The sequence below is a fragment of the Agelaius phoeniceus genome (genome assembly GCF_051311805.1).
Source record: "Agelaius phoeniceus isolate bAgePho1 chromosome W unlocalized genomic scaffold, bAgePho1.hap1 SUPER_W_unloc_1, whole genome shotgun sequence".
Lineage (NCBI taxonomy): Eukaryota > Metazoa > Chordata > Aves > Passeriformes > Icteridae > Agelaius > Agelaius phoeniceus.
The window spans coordinates 7,335,229-7,357,006 of record NW_027509866.1 but is presented as its reverse complement, the minus strand read 5'-3'; the positions used below and the strand labels follow the sequence as shown (position 1 = coordinate 7,357,006).

The 21,778-nt window shown below is 52.2% G+C and overlaps 1 protein-coding gene across 1 annotated transcript in view; it reads left to right on the top strand.

Annotated features, from left to right (window-relative positions):
- LOC143692475 (uncharacterized) overlaps positions 1 to 19,251 on the top strand; it is a 249,165-nt gene extending 229,914 nt beyond the window's left edge. Inside the window, exons 6-7 of the mRNA XM_077172707.1 lie at positions 14,502 to 14,999; positions 19,245 to 19,251. Of these exons, the coding sequence (XP_077028822.1) occupies positions 14,502 to 14,999; positions 19,245 to 19,251 (505 nt within the window). The remainder of the gene's footprint in view (positions 1 to 14,501; positions 15,000 to 19,244) is intronic.
- The last annotated feature ends 2,527 nt before the right edge of the window (positions 19,252 to 21,778 follow it).

The following is a 21,778-nucleotide window of genomic DNA, read 5'->3' as shown; positions in this document are numbered from 1 at the left end:
GGGAGGCAGGTGGAAAAGGCTTTGTGCCGTCCCTGCTCAGAGGGGATCCTCAGCACAGCCCTGAAGATCTGCACATAGGAGAAAACAATGAACACAAAACAGCCAAAACCTAAAGAGGCACTGACAGCAATGACCCCAAGTTCTCTGAGGTGTGACTGTGAGCAGGAGAGCTTGAGGATCTGTGGGATTTCACAGAAGAACTGGCCCAGGGCATTGCCATGGCACAGGGGCAGGGAAAATGTATTGGCCGTGTGCATGAGAGCAGTGAGAAAGGCACTGGCCCAGGCAGCTGCTGCCATGTGGGCACAAGCTCTGCTGCCCAGGAGGGTCCCGTAGTGCAGGGGTTTGCAGATGGACACGTAGCGGTCGTAGCACATGATGGTCAGGAGGAAAAACTCTGTTGAAATGAAAAACAGAAAGAAAAAGAGCTGTGCAGCACATGCAGTGTAGGAGATGTTGCTGGTGTCCCAGAGGGAATTGTGCATGGCTTTGGGGACAGTGGTGCAGATGGAGCCCAGGTCGCTGAGGGCCAGGTTGAGCAGGAAGAAGAACATGGGCGTGTGCAGGTGGTGGCCGCAGGCTACGGCGCTGATGATGAGGCCGTTGCCCAGGAGGGCAGCCAGGGAGATGCCCAGCAAGAGGCAGAAGTGCAGGAGCTGCAGCTGCCGCGTGTCTGCCAATGCCAGCAGCAGGAAGTGCCTGATGGAGCTGCTGTTGGACATTTGCTGGGGCTGCACATGGGCACCTGTTCATGGAGAAAAGGACAGTGAAGTTTTGGAGGACATACCTGTAACCAAAATCAAAGCCATTTCCAATACACCCTCCCTCGGAAAATACACAGATACTCTTTTGTTTTTAGGAGTTCTGGGTTTTTTTAAAAACCTCCCCCATGTTTTTCCTGGTGTTCTATGATATCAGAAAGCCTCAGAATTTCTGCTGCCCCCAGGGAAAACAGAGTGCATTCTGCGAGGCAAAGTGATGAGTGGAGAGTGAGGGGATATGGTCTGGTTCATTCTGACCTATTCAGAGCTCCTCAGGGTTTTACCTTGCTCAGGTGGAGGGTGATCACCTTCCCATGCTTCCCCAAAAATGTCACCAGGTACTGCTGAGAGCAGATGTTTCCACCACAGCACAGCTCCACATTTGTAGCCAAGGACTCACGTTGCTCATTTCACCAACCCAGAAGCATTTTCAGTGTCACAACACCTCTGCATTTCCCCATCAATCTCATAACTCAGAGGTGCTCTAGGACAGGTTTGCGCCCTGGATTGGAGATCCCAGCTGGGACTGAAATCTCAGGGAGACTTCCAAGTGTCCTTCTGATGGCATTGGATTGAGGGAGATGCAGCTCCTTCCCTGGCTGCACTGACAGCATTGCCCAGAGCCGGGCACTGGGGACAGCGTCACCCTGAGCCAGCTGTGCTCCTGCCAGAGCCCCCAGGGCCAGGCAGCTGCTCCCAGCCCTGTGCTCTGCAGAGGGAACTGGGCCTGGGGCTGCAGAGCTGCCCCACGGCTCTGCTGCAGCTCTGCCTGCACAGGAGGGGCTGCACGCCTTGGAGCCCCGGCCCTGAGGGCAGAGGCTTGGCTGGGCCACAGGAGGGAGGGGGCTTGTTCAGAGGGAGGGGCTGCACTGCAGGGGCTCCTGTGGGCATCTCTAAACTCTCCCTGCCACAGCATTGCTGGGCTTTGTTTTCTCTCATTGCCTGATCTTCTCTCTGCTTCCTGCAGATTTTCCTCCTGCAGGGGTTTCCCTTTGCCTGATCCCTCCCTGCCAGCACTCACAGACCCCAAATCTCTGTGCACTCTCCTTGGCCCTACAGAACCCTGCCTGTTTGCAGGGCACTGGCTGGGGGCAGGTTCTGTTTGCAGCTTGGAGAAAGGACAGCTCAGACTGAGCCTGATGGCTCCAGCAGAGGTGATGCTGCTGCTGTTCATGGGCAGAGTGGCTGAAAGCACATTAGGGATCTCCTGTGAGCCAATAAATTACAGTTTAGGTACCTCAGGCACTTGACAAAATTCATAACTAATAATTCATACTATCTTTAATATTTAACCCTCCCTTCCTGCCATTCTACAATAGTTGGAAACTGAATACAAACTCTTAGGACGTTTCCATATTTTTGTCAAAAACCCTCTCTTGGAAATATTTTATGACTGTTCAGAACCCCTCAGCATGTCAGAGCTCCATGAGCATTTCACCTCCCCTGCACCGGAAATACCCAGAGTTGTACTCACAGGCTCTGCAGGCATTGGGATGTTCCAGCTTGAGGAGATGGCTCCAGGAGCTGCAGCTGCACTTTCCTGCAGCCAGAGGTTCCTGTGCCAAGGGCTGGCAGTGATTGTGCCCCAGGCACTTCTCAGCCCCTTCCCAGCCCTGACTGATTGAAGCTCTCTGTGCCTCTGGGCTGTGCCCGGGCTGGCTGCAGGCAGTGCCCCAGCCCTGCTGGGCTGGCACAAGAGCTGCTCATCCAGAGAAATGTGCTTTTGAAGCTCTTCTTGGTGACCAGGAGCTGCCTCTGTGCCAGGAGCCCAGCCCAGCTCAGCAGCACAGACACAGCACAAGGACTTTAATCAGCCTCTGGGGCTTTGTGCTCAGGCCCTGAACATCAGTCCCTGAGAGGCAGCTGAAGAAACCTCTGCAGAACTCCAAGGCAGAATCCAACTCCAAACTTTCTTGGACTTTTAATGGGTCCCAGAGAGGGACATGACTGAGCAAGTGTCCCCAGGCCCCAGGCAGAGCAGAGAACTGCAGGCAGTGATGACAGGTGGGGACAAAGAGAAGCCAAGTCTGGGTGGCCTGGGGCACAGCAGGGTCTGTGCCAGCAAGGGCTGGGAGGAGACACCTTGTGCTGAGGCCCTGGGGCCTCCTGGCACAGCCCCAGCCAGGCTGGGCACTGTCAGCCCCTTGTGCTGCCCTCAGCATCCCCCCCTAGCCCACATCCCAGTGGCCTCAAGGATCTGCTGCAAGGAGTCCCTGGGGAGCCTTGCTCAGCAATGGCCCTGGGGGCTCCTTCATGCTCCCTGCAGGGACTGCAGGTTTTTCAAAGGACTTTGGCTTTGGCTTTTGCCCTGGAGTCTGTGAGAGGTTTGTGCAATCATGGCCTCCAATTATCTGCTCTAATTAGTCCCTGGAGAGGCTTTGTCAGTAACAACACTCAGTGGGGCTCATTAATACTTCAGGGTACTTCAGTTATTTGAAGGTACTTGGTGTTTCCCTTTTGATACAGACTCTGTGAGAGGTTTGTGCAATCATGGCCCCAGTTATCTGCTTTAATGAGTCCCTGGAGAGCTTTGTACTCACACTCAGTGTGGCTCATTAATGCCTTGAGATACTCAAGGTTTTTAAGGTACTTTATGGATTTAAGAATACTTTTAGGTACTTTTAACGATTTTCCTTCCCACACTGAGTCTCTGAGAGGTTCTTGTGCCATCCTGGCCTCCAATTCTCTCCTCCAAGGAGTCCATGAGGAGCCTGTGTTGGGTATCTTCCCCCTTTCTCTTTTACAACAAAGATGGAACTGAAAGAATTTTGTAAGACTTTCTAAAAGCATCCAAACAAACATGGGACAATTAACAATACAACAACAACCACTAAGAGATTTAATAGTCCTGTTTTAGGTAGACATCATCAAACCCTTTAGTCCCTTGGATTGGAAGAGTTTATTGACCCAGTCTTTGTTTTCCACTTGAAGCTTCTTGCACCCTTCCTTCAGTACCTGAATGCTCTTGTGGATTGACTCGCTGTGGCTGGAGAGGTTCATGCAGCACATGCCCTCAGAGTCTACACAGCCATGCCCATGTGCCCAGAGTAAAAACTCTATCGCTGTTCTGCAAGGTGGCGTGTCTGATGGTCTCTGTGTCTGAGAGCAGCCCAGTCAGTGTGAGGGAGGCAGCATTGGTTTGCTTACTCAACAGGCACCCAGGATGGTCTGATTGTCCTAAAGCTTTAGCTACAGCCACCCAAGGTAGTTCAAATTGCGGGTGCCACCATCCAATACCTGGATTCAAGCTTTCAAAGCCATCTCTTTGATATCATCCGATACTTCTCTGGGGATACCTGCTGCTTGATCATCTGGCAGGCTGTGTTGTCCTTCTCCAGCTCGATGGTTGATTGTCAATTCTGTCCTTGCCTCATTATTAGCATAGTCTGCTATTAATTGATTTAGTAAACACTTCCATCCCCCTTCCCACAGGGTGTATTCTGTAGGTGACAACAACATGGGCATAATATATTTTAAATCATAGGGAGTTAAGACATGTGCTGTAAACATGGCCCTCATTAGGCCATTAAAACAAGGTAAGTCCTTCCTATGGTCTTTAGCTGCCCTACAGATCCTTGATTTCCCCATAAACCAATGGCTGATACCTGGAATTCTGCCCCCTTCTTTCCTAACATACCAGGGCAATGAGGAGTTTCGAGGCTATTTGCCAGTCTCCTTCCTTAACTAGAGGCATGGCCCAGGGTGGAGGTGGAATGATTGACAGTGGGGGCGTGACCCACAGGTTTGGGGGTGGAGTCTGGAGGTTCATTCAGGGCGGAAGAGAAGGCTGTGGTAGCAGGAAGTGGAGGAGCCAAGATGGAGGGAGGATGCTCCAGGTCCCGAGCCACATTCGGGGTCCTTTCATCTTGAGTCTCCAGGGCATAATACTCCAAGATTTTGTGGCCATTTCCATCTTGGACCATTGTGGAAGGTCTGAGAAAGGCAGGTTTGAGGGGAGGTCCCGAGTTAGGAGTGACCAATGGATTGAGTTTTCAACACACTGCTTGCTGGTCAAGGGTCTCAAGGATGGTGTGGAAGATGGGGAGCATGCAGGGTGCAACGGGGTCACTTTTAACTCCCACGGAGTCCCAAAATTCAGTGATATGGATTTCATCATTAGAGTCGTCTGGAAAATTTTTAATGATCCACCTCATGATTGATTTATTGATTTTAATTCGTACTTTGAAAATATTGTGTCATGATCAGTGAGAATTAAAGCATCCATATATGCTCCTTTCTACTTTGGACATCTGACTGCCCTTTTTTTTTTTCTCTGCCTTATGGGGAAGAGCCACCAGAACACCCCAAATCAATTATGGGACATGGGTGCATATTGTAAAAACACAGTGGCAAAATGGGCAATAAATGTCTTGCATTTCCGCAAACCCACCTGCAATCCTATGCAGGTGAAACTGTCGTTGTCCCTGCTGATCCTGGGCAAGGTCCCTTGAAGCAACGATGAATCCACTGGGCCCAGCACAATCCAAAATCCCGGGGAGCCCTGGCCTATCCATCAGCCAACCCCAGCTGACGTGACTGACACAGGGAGCCCTGAGTGTCATGGTCCCTGTTCGGGCGCCAAAGGTCACAATGAGGGTGGCTGTGACAAACCTCTCTGGTTCCCTGACTTCAGGACGAGGGTGGTGAAAATGAAAAGGTGCGGGTTTGATGGAGGTGCCCAAAAAGAACTTTAATAATAGGGTGAAAAACAATAAACATGGAGAAGTCGAGCACAGTATGAGGGGCAGGATCCTAAGACCTGAGAAAAAGGGGAAGCAACAACATAGACACTTGGGGCTAGAAAACTAGAACAATAACCATATAGAAGAAACAAGTAACCAATAGGGGAGTAGAACTTGGACAACTTAGCATAACAACACTAAAGGCTTATTGGAGAACTTTCAAGCTCACCCTAAGTTAAACAAATGATTCCTAGGACTTGAAACTCATGCCTTCCGGGGTAAAATCTGTCTGACTCTGAGTTACAGCTGGACTAACTCCCACACTGGTGCTTTGCTCTGCCCCCTTGGGACCATGTGGCCCAGCAGAGCCACAGGGATGTCCTGGGTTCCACGAGGCCCCACAGTGTCACAATGGTCCCTTGGATCCATGGTGCTCTGCAGTGCCACAATGGCCCCTTCATTTCACAAGGCTCCCAAGTGTCACCTTGGTCTGCATAGGAAGGAAACCATGGAACCTCCATGTTTCAGGAGCTGATGAACAGCAGCGACCAGAGGCCAAGGCAAGCCTGATCTGTCTGTTCTGGCAGGTTTGCTTGGAGCAACCCTTGGATATTTGAAATTATGAATGTGGAGTCCTAATTTAAAACATTTGTGCCTGGAGAAGAGGGATGGGGTTTTTTTTCATAAAAAGAAAAGCACAGAGCCCTTTCCAGTGTTTGCAAAACAGGTGAGTTCTGGCACTCAGGAGTCAAAGACCAGCCAGACCTGTCTGTCCTGGCAACTTTTGTCTGGGAGCAATCCTTGGATACATAGAAATTTAGAGGTGAAATCCTAATTTTAGCCATGGATGCCTGGAAAAAATGGAAAGTTCTTTTCCATAAAAAGAAGAGCCCAGAGCCCCACTGTTTCAGGAGCAGATTGGAGTGGCCTTCCACATTCCAAGGTCAGCCAGACCTGTCAGGTGAGCCCTGGGAGACCAAGGCAGCCACACCTGTTTCATGTTCCCTTGGTTCTACAGGACCCTGCAGTGTCACAATGGCTCCTTGATTCCATGAGGCCTTGCAGTGTCACAATGGTTCTCTTGCTTCCATGGTGCCCTCGGGTGTCATAATGGCCCCTTGGTTACACAAGTCCTTAAGGATCTTTATGGTCTCCATGGTTCCACTAGGCCCCACAGTGTCCTGATGCTCTATTGGTTCCATGAAGCCTGGCTGTGTCCAATGGCCCCTTGGTTCCATTAGGGCCACGTAGGGCAACAATGATTCCTTTGGTTCCACAAGTTCCCAGAGTGTCACAATGATCCCTTCCTTCCACAGGGCCCTGCAGGGTCACAATGATCCCCTTGGTTCCACAAGTTCCTACAGTGTCACAGGTTCCACAAGGGCCTGCAGTGTCACCATGGCCCATTGGTTCCACAATGCCCCGCAGTGTCACAATGGTCTCCATAGGAAGGAAACAAGTGAGCCCCAGTGGTTCAAGGTCAGATGAGAGGCAGCCACCAGAGGCCAAGGCTGGCCAGACTTGACTGTACGGGCAGATTCTTTCTGGGAATAACCCTTGGATATAGGGAATTTTACACAGAATCCTAATTTTGGCCATGGGTGCCTAGACAAGAAAGACAGTTCTTTCCCATAGGAATAAAAGCACAGAGCCCCAGTGCTTCACGGTCAGATGGGAAGTGGCCCTTGACATGCCAAATTCAGTGGGACCTGTCAGACAGCCCCCAGGAGGCCAAACCAGGCAGACCTGTTCCATGTTCCATTGACTTCATGGGTGCCCACACTGTCACAGTGTTCTCCTTGATTCCATGAGCTCTGGCAATGTCACAATTGCTTCTTGGTTTCATGAGCCCCAACAGAGTCACAAGGGTCCATTGGCCCCACGCAGCCCCGCTGTAAAGCAATGGCTCCTTGTTTCTATTTTAAATCAATCACAATCAAACAGCAGTTTGATCGTTGATCCTTGCTTCCATAGGGCCCATGATTTGCACAATGGTCTCCTTGATTCCATGATTCCTGGATTCCACAGTCTCACCATCGTTTCCTTGGATCTCCATTGTCACAACTGAGCCATGGCTCCATGAGGTTCCGTAGTGTCACCGTGGTTGCTGTCAGAGGCTGGATGAGATCCATGTCCCGAGACACCTTGGGATGCTCGGAATGCCCGTGTGGGGCCAGGGCCGGGTCAGGCCTTGGTTTGTGGTGGGACAGAGCCCCACCCCCAGCCCTGGCCTGGCAGAGCTGCCAATCAGACAGCAGGGGCGGTGCTAACCCAGCTCTGATTGGCCCAGCTGTCAATCAATCAATCAATCAATCACACAGCAGCAGCTGGTGCTACCCTGTCTCTGATTGGACAAGCAACTGGCAGTCCCACCCCAGGGGCGGGGCCATGAAGGCCCAGGGGTTTAAAAGCTGGAGCACGAGGCCAGCCCAAGGTCTGGATCCTGCCTTCTGCTGGGGTTCCTCTGTTGGTGATGCTGGAACCCAAGCAGTTGGGACCCATGTGTGTGTCTTTCTCTGGATCTTCTGTCTTTCTGTTGTTTTCTATTTCTTCTCCTTCTAATCATACTTGCCTGGATCATTTTTGGATAACTTAAAATCTTTAAAGTATTTTACGTTAAAAGTGTGGGAATCCAGGGTACAGGGAATATTTCTCTGTCTGCTCTGAGGAATCCTGACCCCCAGAGAAACACTGCCTTTAACCTTCGCCAATGGAGAGGACTTCCAGGACTTTGAGATAGATTGGAATTTACCAAAGTGTAAAATAGATTAGAGGCTAGTTTAGCATGTCACTTGGGTGAGAAATTTAGGTTTTGGGATTTTTATTATGGTGTAGATAGGAAGCAAGATGGAGGAATTTGGGTGCAGTCCCTGTCTTCTTCTTCATCTACTCCATTTTCTGCAGTGTTGGTGGCACAGGGTGATTGGTCAAGAAAAGCAAAGTGCAGAGGTTATGTGGACAGTTAAGGGATGAGTTATTGGTAGATAAATAGAAATAATGAAGCTTTTAAAAGTTAATTGCATGAGACAACTTTAAAGGACCTTGAAACCGTACATTTCAGAGCCATTTTGCGGTCTTTCTCCAGCACGCGGAGCCTGCTGTGCACAGCACGCAAAACTTTAGATAAGATAACAATAAACAAGAAGCTGAAGACTGAAAAAGTCCCATGCATCTCCTTTTACCTGGCACAGAACTGCTATAGGAGGTGTCTCCCATCCAGGGAGCCCCCAGAAGGGCCCAACATAAAAGAAACATAAATAACGGGTTCCCTGAAAATGTTTGTAATAAGTTGGCTCTTTTCCATAAAGTTGTTTACTGAAGGGTTTTTTATTAACTGGCCAATCATGTGAAATGCGTTGATTAAAGGACCAGTGAGGACCACCTGTACCAAACCAAGGCACAAAAGAAAAGGATAAAAAAAAATAGGTGGCTTTTAGCCCTTACCGTTCTGATCTGGGTCTGTGTCATCTCTGACTCCACACCGACATTTGGGGATCTGTGGGGGCTATTGGGGATCCTTTCTGTATTTTGTGACCCAACAGGAGCTCCTCTTATAAAATGTTGCCTGAAGCTCCCACTGTGGTAATGACAGGAGCCCCTGTGAGTGTCTGGGACATCCCGGCTCTTTGGCAGCCTGGGGACTCCTGGGATGTCACCGTGGAGCCCCCGTGAGTGCCTGTGACAGATGGGTGCCTTTGCAGCCCAAGGTGCCCTGGGATGTCACCATGGAATGGCTGCGACTGCCTCTGACCCCAGGGCTCTTTACCATCCTAGAAAGCCCTGGGAGGTCTCCATGGAGCCCCTGTCTCTGCCTGTGACATTCCAGCTCTGGAACAGCCTGGAGACTCTTGGAAAGATCCCCATGGTGCCCCTCTGAGGGCCTGTGACAAATCTGATCCTTAGCAGGCAACCATCACCAGGCCCCTGTTGCTATGGTCAGTTTCCATGGCAACCATCACCAGGCCCCTCTTGCTATGGTCAGTTTCCATGGCAACCATCCCCAGCCCCCTGTTGCTATGGTCAGTTTCCATGGCAACCATCCCCATCCCCCTGTTGCTATGCTCAGTCCCTTGGCAGCTCCATGGAGACCCCATGCCAGGGCTGGTTGCCATGGACACCAGCTCAGGCCTGCAGCCAGAGCCCGTTGCCATGGCAACCATTGGCAGCCCCATCCCCAGGCTGATGGGATCCCAGAAGCACAGAATTGGCTGAGCTGGGAGGGACCCATCAGGATCCTCCAGTCCAACTGCTGGCCCTGCACAGGACACCCCAACAATGCCAGCCTGGGCCTGGCAGCGCTGGCCAAACGCTGCTGCAGCTCAGAGAGCCCTGGAGCTGGGACCCTGCCCTGGGGAGCCTGGCCAGGGCCCCAGCAGCCTCTGGCCAAAAACCTTTTCCTGACATCCAACCTGAGCCTGCCCCGACTCAGCTGCAGCCACTCCCTCCACTCCTGTCCCTGGGCACCAGAGGGAAGAGGTTCCCACAGCCCCAGCCAGGGACCCGCTCCCAAGGCTGCTGCCATGGCCACCAGGGCTGCCACCAGCTGGGATGCTCGGTTTCCATGGGCCGGGCTTCAGGAATGGTATTCCCCAATTTCCTGCTCCCGCTAAAACCGCGCTGCCCTCGCTGCCCTCCCGCCTCCCATGGAAAGCACAAAAGGCAAAGATCCCGTGCTGGGATGAGAACAATTTATTGGGAACAGCAATGAGATAAGGAAACAAACAGGAGCAGAAACAATATTGATAACAGAAGGTATAGGTAAAACTATTTACAGAGAAAACTACAACATCAACAACTAGTTCTTCCTGGCAATGTATGGAAAGGACACCCTTCTCCTCAGGGAGAGAGAGAGAGAGAGAGTCCCTTTCCTGCTCCTGGCAATGACCTGATGTGGGCGTGAATGTAATGACACGGCCATGGCCAGACCCTCATGTTTTTCAATGCCACATCATGTCATTGGAAGGGGCAGAAAAAGGTACAGGTGTCTTCCCAGCATGGATCACAGGGAAAATGGAACACCAGGGCTCTTCCCAATGTGGATGCTCCCATGAGGGAAAAAGCTGGAGCAGTGCATGAAGCTGTTCCTTCAGTCGGGGCATTTGCAGGGCTTCCCTTGCTGGTGGCTCCGTTGGTGTCTTGTCAAATGAGAGCTCTTGGAGAAGCTCTTCCCGCACTGGGGACACTGGTAGGGCCTCTCCCCAGTGTGGATGCGTTGGTGGATGATGAGGGCAGAGCTGCAGCTGAAGCCCTTCCCACACTCCCCACACTCATAGGGCCATTCCCCAGTGTGGATCATCTGGTGGCTGATCAGGCTGCTGCTCTGCCTGAAGCTCTTCCCACACTCCAAGCACTTGTGGGGCTTCTCCCCATTGTGAAGCTGCCCATGGACCACCAGCTCTGAGCTCTGGCTGAAGCTCTGACCACATTCCTGGCTCAGCGTGGGTCTTTCCTCCTCAGAACACACTGGGCTGGGTTTGCAGCCCCTCCTCCTGTGTAATCTCTGGGGCTTTTCCTCCACGTTGGAATTCTGCACCGTGGAGCCACTCAAAATGGCCTCTTCCAAGATGTTCTGCTGTGGGGATTTGTCCTCCCTGGTCCCCATCCTCAGCTTCTTCCCTGGGGGAGGAAGGACAAGGAGAGGATGGGATTTGCCTCCGTGCCAGAGGGAAGGGGAAGGAGATCCCCCCAGTGCATCCCCGGCAGGACGGGGTTGGCAGCAGGGTTGTCCTGCAGCCGGGGGCTGTGCTGGGCTGGGAATTGGAGCAGGAGAGAGGGGGAAAGGGGCACTGACTTCCTCCTCACCTGCCTGGCTGTCCCAGGGCATTGTGTCAGTTTTAAAAGACAGGTGTCTGCTAAGGAAGGCAGGAGACTCCCCTGAAATGGAAAATGTTAATCCCTTCACTTGGAATTATAATTTTCAAAACAAGAGGCTGTCAAGCAAAGTCTATGGGAATAGGAGTAACAGTTCTTCAGAAGGAAAATTAAAAATACAAATGCAGTAGTACTAAAAACTACTTACAGAGTAAGAATATGACCTGACAACCTGTGGGTCAGAGTGTTGGTAGCACTCCTGTTAAATGGTGGCTGCAGTGCTCCTGCAGGGACAGGTGTGGTTCTGTTGGAGCAGTGATCCTGTAGAAGGGTGGAGTTTTCCTCTGAAGGTCCAGTTGTGGTGTCGATTGGCCTGGTCTTCCTCTGGGATCCAGTGGAGCTGAAAGCTGCTCTTCTGGGAATCCTGTGGGAGAAGGCTGACTCTGTTGTTCACATTCTCAGATTATATCCAGGTAGGAATGCTTGGCTCCTCCCTCTGGGCAGATCTTCTCACAATGGGATGATGGAATTTTTATCAGTGACACTCAATGGCCCATTAACAGAAGATATCTCCCTGGAGGGAGGATTCATGTGGAAGAGATAAAGTAAACTGCTCAATTAACAGATGATAATTGCCCCAGCTTTAACAGAGGGTAATTGAATACACACCCAGCTAAACCTGAGACACTGTTCCAGCCTTGGAAAGCAGGATTTGGTACCAGGATTCTTTAGGGAATGCAACCCTGATTGAAGGCAGAGATAGAATCTCCAGAGCCTGCAGCCAGAAATGGACAGTTGTGTGATACTCATTTCAACATCTTCTCTTTTGGAATTATTGACTAATTATTATTTGCTTTGCCTACCTAATATTTTTGTAATTTTTTGCAAATTTGCATTATCTAAATTACACTGTTCCTTAAGTTAAGTTGGTGTCTGTGTCTTTGGTGCGGGCCCTGCCCACTGGCGAAACAGGGCCCAATCCTGCCTAAGTGTTACCTGGGGAGACAAAACCCTCACTGCAAATGTGCCCCCTTCCTCCTTGATCCCCACACTTCATGCACTGATCATGATGTCCTATGGTCTGGGGTATCCCTGGGGTCAGCTGGGATCTCCTGTCCTGGCTGTGTCCCCTCCCAAGCTCCCCCACAGCCTCAGCCCCTCCCCAGCATGGCCGAACGAGGGGCAGGACAGGCCTTGGCTCAGTGCGAGCTCAGCAAGAACAAAACCATCTCTGCGTGCTCAGCCCTGTGCTCAGCCCCCGGGCCCGGCATTTCCTCCACTGCCACCCCGGAGCCCCCTTTCCCACCCCTCTGCCCCACGGCCGCCGCAGCACCGGCTGACAATAGAAGCAATTCTGGGGCAATTCCAAGTTTCCTTGGTTCCTGCACAGCTCCAGCTCAGCTGCTGGCAAGTTCCAATTAAAGAAAAGTGCAAATTCGGCCCAATACAGATATTATTAAAAGGAAGTGGAAGCTCTGTGTAGCTGTCACAAAGGTGACAGGGATGAAGAGAATAATGATTCTCACATTTGGAAAAAACCCAAGCCTGGGAATTCAGTAGTTATTTGGGAATTTAGCTACTTGAGCTGGGCTTCTTGTGGGACTTTTAGCAGCCTTGTGTTCCTCACCATGTGGTGAATGAACCTTGTCAGTCTTGCTGGTATCATTTGCTCCATTTCCTCCAGTGATTTTAACAAACTTTTCAAGGAGGGACAACAAAGTATTTTCTTTACACTCCAGTCCCACAACAGCCATTTTCCTCATCAGTTCTCCCATAGGTCGCTCAGACGAAGCTGCATCCAAGTTTCCAAGAGTTCCTCCAGAGAGACCCACAACCTCCTCAGAGGAAGGAACCATGCTGTAGTCAAAGGCAACTGGGGTCAAAGAACAGTGCCCTGAACTCACTGTGCCAAAATAATTTTGCAATCTGGTTAAGAAAATATTAGAGAGATGCCATTTGCCCTGGAGCAGGGCAAGTGTGACATTGTCCCCTGTGTGTGTGTGGCCTTCCCAGGGTGGGGGTTTTACACCTGAGCCAGTTTGGGTAAGGGGGGTGGTGTTCACCCCCTGAGCAGGGATTCCCCCACTGTTTCAGGCTGCAATGTAAGATGGAACCAAATGCATGTTTTCAATCCCCATCTTCATCAGCTGCTATAAACAGGTGGGGCAGTGTTCTTGATCTCTTCCATGACTCAGCCCTGATAACGCCCTCCAGGGGAGAGATCTTCTGTGAATGGGCCATTGAGTGTCACTGCAGGACTGATAGAATTCCATCCTCCCATTGTGGGATGCTCCGCCCAGGGGGAGGGTCCAAGCATTCCTACCTGCATATAAGGTGAGCCTTGCAACACCAGGAGCAGCTTGCCTACTGGATTCCCAGAGGACAAGAGCTCCAGAACCACCCCTGGACCTCCAGAGGAAGACCAGACCCTTCTACAGGATCACTGCTTGGACAGAATCACGTTCATCACTCCAACAGGACTGCAGCCACCATTTAATGGGACTGCAGCCACCAGCCTGACCAGCAGGGTGTCAGGTTATATCCAGACTCTGTCAGTTTAAGGAAGTGTTTCTGCATCATTGCCTCGATCTTCATTTTCTTATTAAATTGTAATTCTGGTTTAGACCCTCCCCAGGTTTGCCTTCAAACAAGTACAAAATTCAATGTACTTATCCCTTGTTTTCTTCTCAAAACAGGATTTTCCATCCCTTAAACTTGGCCAGATGGAGGAGGAGGCTGCGAGGAAGAAGACGGTGCCCCAGGAGCCCCAGGCAGGTGAGGAGGAAGTCAGTGCCCCTTTCCCCCTCTCTCCTGCTCCATCTCCCAGCCCAGCACAGCCCCCGGCTGCAGGACAACCCTGCTGCCAACCCCGTCCTGCTGGGGATGCACTGGGGGGATCTCCTTCCCCTTCCCTCTGGCATGGAGGCAAATCCCATCCTCTCCTTGTCCTTCCTCCCCCAGGGAAGAAGCTGAGGATGGAGACCAGGGAGGACAAATCCCTGTGGCAGAACCTCATGGAAGAGGCCAATTCGAGTGGCTCCACAGTGCAGAATTCCAACGTGGAGGACAAGTCCCAGAGATTCCACAGGAGAAGGGGCTCCAAACCCAGCCCAGGGTGCTCTGAGGAGGAAAGACCCACCCTGAGCCAGGAAGGTGGACAGAGCTTCAGCCAGAGCTCAGAGCTGGTGGCCCATGAGCAGCTTCATGATGGGAAAAAGCCCCACAAGTGCTTGGAGTGTGGGAAGAGCTTCAGGCAGAGCAGCACCCTGATCAGCCACCAGATGATCCACACTGGGGAATGGCCCTATGAGTGTGGGGAGTGTGGGAAGGGCTTCAGCTGCAGCTCCACCCTTTTGACCCACCAGTGCATCCACACTGGGGAGAGGCCCTACGAGTGTCCTGAGTGCCAGAAGAGGTTTCACACCAGCCCTGATCTCGCCAGGCACCGGCAGATTCACACAGAGGAAAGGCCCTTCAACTGCCCTGATTGCGGGATGGGCTTCAAGCGCAAGTACCACCTCATCAGGCACCAGCTCATCCACACTGGGGAGAGACCCTACGAGTGCCGCACGTGTGGGAAGAGGTTTCGGACCAGCTCAAATCTCCTCCTGCATGAGCGGATTCACGCGGATGAGAGGCCCTTCTACTGCCCTGACTGCGGGAAGAGCTTCAAGCACAATTCCACCCTCATCAGGCACCAGCGCATCCACACTGGGGAGAGGCAGAGGCCCTACGAGTGTCCCCAGTGTGGGAAGAGCTTCACCAGAAGCTCTCATTTGACAAGACACCAACGGAGCCACCCGTAAATGAAGCCCTGCAAGTGCCTCGATTGCAGGAACAGCTTCATGCACCACTCCAGCTTCATCCCCCATGGGAGAAGCCAGATTGCAAAGAGCCCTGGTGATCCATGTTCCCTGTGATCCATGCTGGGAAGACACCTGTCCCTTTTCCTGCCCTTTGCCAATGACCTGATGTGGGATTGGAGAACATGAGGGTCTGGCCATGGCCCTGTCATTACATTCAGTCCCACCTCAGATCATTGCCAGGGACAGGAAAGGGACTCTCTCTCTCTCCCTGAGGAGAAGGGTGTCCTTTCCAGGCAAGAAATATTGTAGCCAGGCAGACCCTGTGAGTTGTGTTGTAGTTTTCCCTGTAAACAGTTTTATTTATCCCTTCTGTTATCAATATTGTTTCTGTTCCTGTTTGTTCCTTATCTCGTTGCTGTTCCCAATAAATTGTTCTTATCCCAGCCCGGGATCTTTGCCTTTTGTGCTTTCCATGGGAGGCGGGAGGGCAGCGAGGGCAGCGTGATTTTAGCAGGAGCAGGAAATTGGGGAATCCCATTCCTGAAGCCCGGCCCGTGGAAAGCGAGCATCCCAGCTGGTGGCAGCCCTGGTGGCCATGGCAGCAGCCTTGGGCGCGGGTCCCTGGCTGGGGCTGTGGGAACCTCTTCCCTCTGGTGCCCAGGGACAGGAGTGGAGGGAGCGGCTGCAGCTGAGTTGGGGCAGGCTCAGCTTGGATGTCAGGAAAAGGTTTTTGGCCAGAGGCTGCTGGGGCCCTGGCCAGGCTCCCCAGGGCAGGGTCCCAGCTCCAGGGCTCTCTGAGCTGCAGCAGCGTTTGGCCAGTGCTGCCAGGCCCAGGCTGGCATTGTTGGGGTGTCCTGTGCAGGGCCAGCAGTTGGACTGGAGGATCCTGATGGGTCCCTCCCAGCTCAGCCAATTCTGTGCTTCTGGGATCCCATCAGCCTGGGGATGGGGGCTGCCAATGGTTGCCATGGCAACGGGCTCTGGCTGCAGGCCTGAGCTGGTGTCCATGGCAACCACCCCTGGCATGGGGTCTCCATGGAACTGCCAAGGGACTGAGCATAGCAGCAGGGGGCTGGTGATGGTTGCCATGGAAACTGACCATAGCAACAGTGGACTGGTGATGGTTGCCTGCTAAGGATCAGATTTGTCACAGGTCCTCAGAAGGGTTCCATGGGGACTTTCCAAGAGTCTCCAGGCTGTTCCAGAGCTGGAATGTCACACACAGAGACAGGGGCTCCATGGATGCCTCCCAGGGCTTTCTGGGATGGTAAAGAGCCCTGGGGTCAGAGACAGTCACAGCCATCCCATGGTGACATCCCAGGAGTCCCCAGGCTGCCAAAGAGCCGGGATGTCCCAGACACTCACAGGGGTTCCTGTCATGACCACAGTGGGAGCTTCAGGCAACATTTATTAGAGAAGCTCCTGTTGGGTCATGAGGTGCAGGAACAATCCCCAATACTCCCCATAGATCCCCAAATGTCACTGTTGAATCAGTGTTCCGTGCTTTCTTTCCAATGGAAAACAAGCATCCTTATCCTCCAGGTGTCCATGTCTGAAATTGGGATTCCACCTCCAAAATTCTGGATATCCAAGGGTTGCTCCCAGGCAAAATCTGCCAGTACCATCAAGCCTGGGTGGCCTGGACCTCTGGTGACTGCCCCTGCAACACTGGGGCTGGGTTCTTCCCTCCCCATGGAGATCACTGGGACACTGTGGAGACCTCATGGAACCAAGGGAATCATTGTGGCACCACTGGAGCCCATGGAACCAAGGGGCCATGGTGACACAGTGGGGCTTCATGGAACCCAGAGACCATTATGGCTCTGTGGGGCCTGATGGAACCATGGAGACCATTGGGACCCTTCAGGGCCTGGTGTCACCAAGGGGGCATTATGACTCCTCAGGGCCTCAGGGAAGCAAGGGACCATTGGGACACTGTGGGGCCCCATGGAACTGAGGGAACATGGAACAGACCTGGCTGGTTTGGCTTCCCAGGGGTCCCCTGACAGGTCTGGCTGATGTTGCAATGTCAAGGGCCGCCTCTCATCAGCTCCTGGAAAACTGGGGCTCCGTGCTTTTCTTGCTATGGGAAAGAACCGCCCCCCTTTTCAGATGCCCATTGCCAAAATTGAAACTCTCCCTAAAGCAATTCCTATATGCAAGGATATCACTCAGAACAAAATCCTGCTTGCTCTGGCTGGCCTTGGCCTCTGGTGGCCATTTCTCATCTGCCCCTGAAACACTGGGGCTCTGTTCCTTCCTTCCTATGGAAAAGAACCGGCTTTCAGGTCCAGGGACCATGGCCAAAATTAGAATTTGGCCTCTCAATTCTGTTTATCCAAGGACTGATCTCAGACAAAAGTAGCCAGGACAGACAGGTCAGGCTGGCCCTGTCCTCTGGTGATTTTCTTAGACTCTGAGCTGAATGTTTTCATTTGAAAACACCTTGGAGAGGGCCCAGAGATCTCCCAGGAAGGTATTTTGAAACCTCGGGCACATGAGCACTATATATGGACAAAGGAGCTCTGTGCTCTGTGCAGTTGTGGTTTTGCATCACGAAAGTGATGTTCTAAGAGAAGCTGCTAGCAGTTTCCTCCATGTCTGACCAAAAAGCCAATCAGTAATCAGCTTTGAGAATTGACAATCTGTTAAACCACTAAGGAAACGGTACACGCCTCTGTGAAGACACATGTTAAAGATGGGAAAGCCTGGGAGGGTCTCTTTCCCTTCTGGCTGGCACAGAGGTAACAAGGCTGACCCGGCCCCGTCTCAGCCAGGCCGGGCCGGGCGGCTCCTGCCGTGGGGCCGGGCCCCTTCCCAGGGACCCCGCCAGGCCCCATCGGCTGCCGGGCAGGGCAGGGGAGGCCGCGGGGCCGAGGCCGGGCCGGGCCATGGCTGCAGTTGGGAACATCTGGGCACTTCTGAGCCCTGCCCCGCCGCCAGCCCGGGCCCAGCCAGGATCCGCCGGGCCCCAGGAGCAGCCCCGGGCCGGGCCGGCTCGGCCAAGATTCTGCCACCCTTGGGCTTCAGCCGCAAGCCCCGGGCAGGGGCAGGAGAAGCCATCGGCCCCCGGCCGTGCTGCTGCTGTGCTCTGGCCTGGCTGCTGAGATCCTGGCCCTGCCCCAGCGCGGCCCATCCTGACACAGCCCCAGCGCAGCCGCTGCAGAAACCTCCATCGTAAAACAGCTCCGGCCGCAAGCACCGAGCCCGGCCGGGGGCACGGAACCATCTGCAGGCCCCGGGTGAGATATGAACTCTTTCAGTGCTTCCATCCTCCCTCCAGTGAGAGAAAAGGACAAAGTGCAGGCACAGAGAGGAGCAACATGAAGACACCGAGGTCACTGAAGAGGAAGTTGAGCCCCAGATGGGAGGTATGAGGAGATGCCTTGATCTTGGGGCTGAAATCCTCTTGTAAAGCTATGGGGAAGGATGTAATTGATACAGACTCTCTTTTTCCCTATAACTAATTCCCTATAACTTGATCTTGAGGCTGAAATCCTCTCGTAAAGCTATGGGGAAGGATGTAATTGATACAGACTCTCTTTTTCCCTATAACTAATTGAAAATATGGGGAGATGACTTGTTCTGCAAAAACCTCCATGCTAAAGTAGGGAATTGTTGAAGTAGCTGTGATCCCATGAGAAGTTTAAACAGAGAAAGAGAGAAGAGTAATGAGATCCTGTGCTATCAGGGAGAGAAGAGGAAGATCTCTGTTCTCAGAGATGAAGATGATTTCAGAAATAGGTGAAAAGAATCTTTGCTCTTGAACAGCTCATCTTTAAACTCATACCCCATAAGCTGACATGGCCCATAAACACAGCTGTGGGGAAAGCTGTGACAAATGGGAGGGACTTCACAATTGCAGATTTTCTGGGCACCTGCTATTCATGGGAATTGAGAGCCACGAGCGAACTTTTTTCTTATGGAGAAGTCTCCATAGCATGAGAGAGAGACTCCTCTGCCTAAGTGAACTGAAGAAAGACTGTTCTAGATGGTGTAAACTGACTGAAACTTTCAGGTTTTGTCTCCTTACATTGTCAGTAAGAAAGAAAAGGTTGTAGGGAGAGGAGAAGTGTTCAGATTCTTATTACTCTTTCTTCTATTTACTGGTAATAAACTTTTCTATATACCCTTTTAAAATTTTGAGCCTACTTTGCCTTTCTCCTAATCCTATCTCACTGCAGGACATGAGTAAATATATTCCAGTGAATGCAATGGTAATTAGCCAACACCAATCCTACTGCACTAATAGGTGCATTGGCTGAGAAATCTCAAATTAGCTAACCAAAAATCACTCCAGATACATCCTTGATAAACTGCATTAGAGCAGAGGGAAATCAGTGCAGAGCCATGGTTTGTCAGGATTTGCTGCATCCTGATGAGCCCTGTGGTGCATTTGGAGCTGAGCCCTTGAACCTCAGGGCCTGAGAGGAGATTGCACAAACCTTTCCAGGAGTCAAAGTCAGAAGAAAACCCAAAAGTGTCTCAAAGCATGAATGGGTCCCACTGAGGTCCATCCCCAACACAGGCTCCACATGGACTCCTTGGAGGAGAGAATTGGAGGCCAGGATTGACCAAAAACATCTCAGAGACTCAGAGTGGAAAGGAAATTCCAAACTACCTTAAAATTTTTGAGAAGCTCAAAGCATTACTGAGCACCACTGAGTGTCAGTACAGAGCTCTCAAGGGACTCATTAAAGCAGATAATTGGGGCCATGATTGCACAAATCTCTCACAGAGTCTGTATCAAAAGGGCAACACCAAGTACCTTCAAATAACTGAAGTACCTTGAAGCATTAATGAGCCCACTGAATGTTGTTACTGATAACGGCTCTCCAGGGACTCATTAAGCAGATAATTGGAACCTGTAAATGCACAATCTTTCTCATAGAGTCTGTATCAAAAGGGAAAGAGGAAGTAGCTTAAGAAACTTAAGTACCCTGAAGTATTAATGAGTCCCAATCAATGCTGCAACCGGCAGAGAATCTCCAGGGACTAATTACAGCAGATAATTGGAGGCCATGATTGCACAAACCTCTCAGAGACTGCAAGGCAAAAGCCAAACCCCAAGTCCATTGAAAAAGCTGCAGTCCCTGCAGGGAGCATGAAGGAGCCCCCAGGGCCATTGCTGAGCAAGGCTCCCCAGGGACTCCTTGCAGCAGATCCTTGAGGCCACTGGGATGTGGGCTAGGGGGGGATGCTGAGGGCAGCACAAGGGGCTGACAGTGCCCAGCCTGGCTGGGGCTGGGCCAGGAGGCTCCAGGGCCTCAGGACAAGGTGTCTCCTCCCAGCCCTTACTGGCACAGACCCTGCTGTGCCCCAGGGCACCAAGACTTGGCTTCTCTTTGTCCCCACCTGTCATCACTGCCTGCAGTTCTCTGCTCTGCCTGGGGCCTGGGGACACTTTCTCACTCGTGTCCCTCAATGGGACCCATTAAAAGTCCAAGAAACTTTGGAGTTGGATTCTGCCTTGGAGTTCTGGAGAGGTTTCTTCAGCTCCCTCTCAGGGACTGATGTCCAGGCCCTGAGCACAAAGCCCCAGAGGCTGATTAAAGTCCTTGTGCTGTGTCTGTGCTGCTGAGCTGGGCTGGACTCCTGGCACAGAGGCAGCTCCTGCTCACCAAGAAGAGCTTCAAAAGCACATTTCTCTGGATGAGCAGCTCTTGTGCCAGCCCAGCAGGGCTGGGGCACTGCCTGCAGCCAGCCCGGGCACAGCACAGAGGCACAGAGAGCTTCAATCAGTCAGGGCTGGGAAGGGGCTGAGAAGTGCCTGGGGCACAATCACTGCCAGCCCTTGGCACAGGAACCTCTGGCTGCAGGACAGTGCAGCTGCAGCTCCTGGAGCCATCTCCTCAAGCTGGAACATGCCAATGCCTGCAGAGCCTGTGAGTGCATTCTCTGCTTGTGTCTTGTGCAGAGCAGCCAGGGGTGCCCAGGGCTGTCCTGCAGAGCAGGGTCCTGCAGCCCAGGGTGCTGTGCTGGGGCAGGGACTCTGCTGCCTGCCAGGGACAGCTCTCAGCCAGCCCTGGCAGCTGCTCCCAGCACTGGGGGACAAGATCTGGGTGGCAGGAGACAGCTGGTGAGGCTTGGAAGTGTTCTCCTTGTGTGGGGAGGATGCTCCATTGTTCAGGACTGATCCGAGCATGGCATTTAACTGCAGAACATTTCCAAGTAGATGATAGAGGGAGCACAGCAAGGCAGGGTTTGCATATAAGGGAAAATCCTGCTTTTTTAATCTACTGCTCTGGGTTGCCTGGATATGAAACTGCCCATAGATATTCATATCTCAGTTAAGGCTGGGAAAAATAAATTTAAAAATTCTCTTAGATCTGAATAAACTTTGCAGTTACAGAGATCAACAGAGGGCCCCTGAGCGAAAGCTTCAGTGTCGCTTTTTCAGCCTCCTCAGGGTTGCTCTGACATTGCCATCAGAGCCTGCAGAGCCAGAGCTGCCCCTGGGCAGTGCCTGAGCTGGGAGGGCTCTGCAGGGCAGAGCTGAGCCCCCAGGGCTGGCCTGGGCTCTGGCAGCACTGGCAGGGCCCAGCCCTGGGCACAAGGAAGCAGCTGCTGGCAGGGACAGCTCCAGGCAGCAGAGCCCTGGGCAGGCAGTGGGGGGAAAGTGCCCCCAGGCTGTGCTGGGATATTTCAAGTCCTCTCCAAACCCAACTATTCCATGATTACTTTTCTTACAGATCCCCATGCCAAGGCATCACAGCAA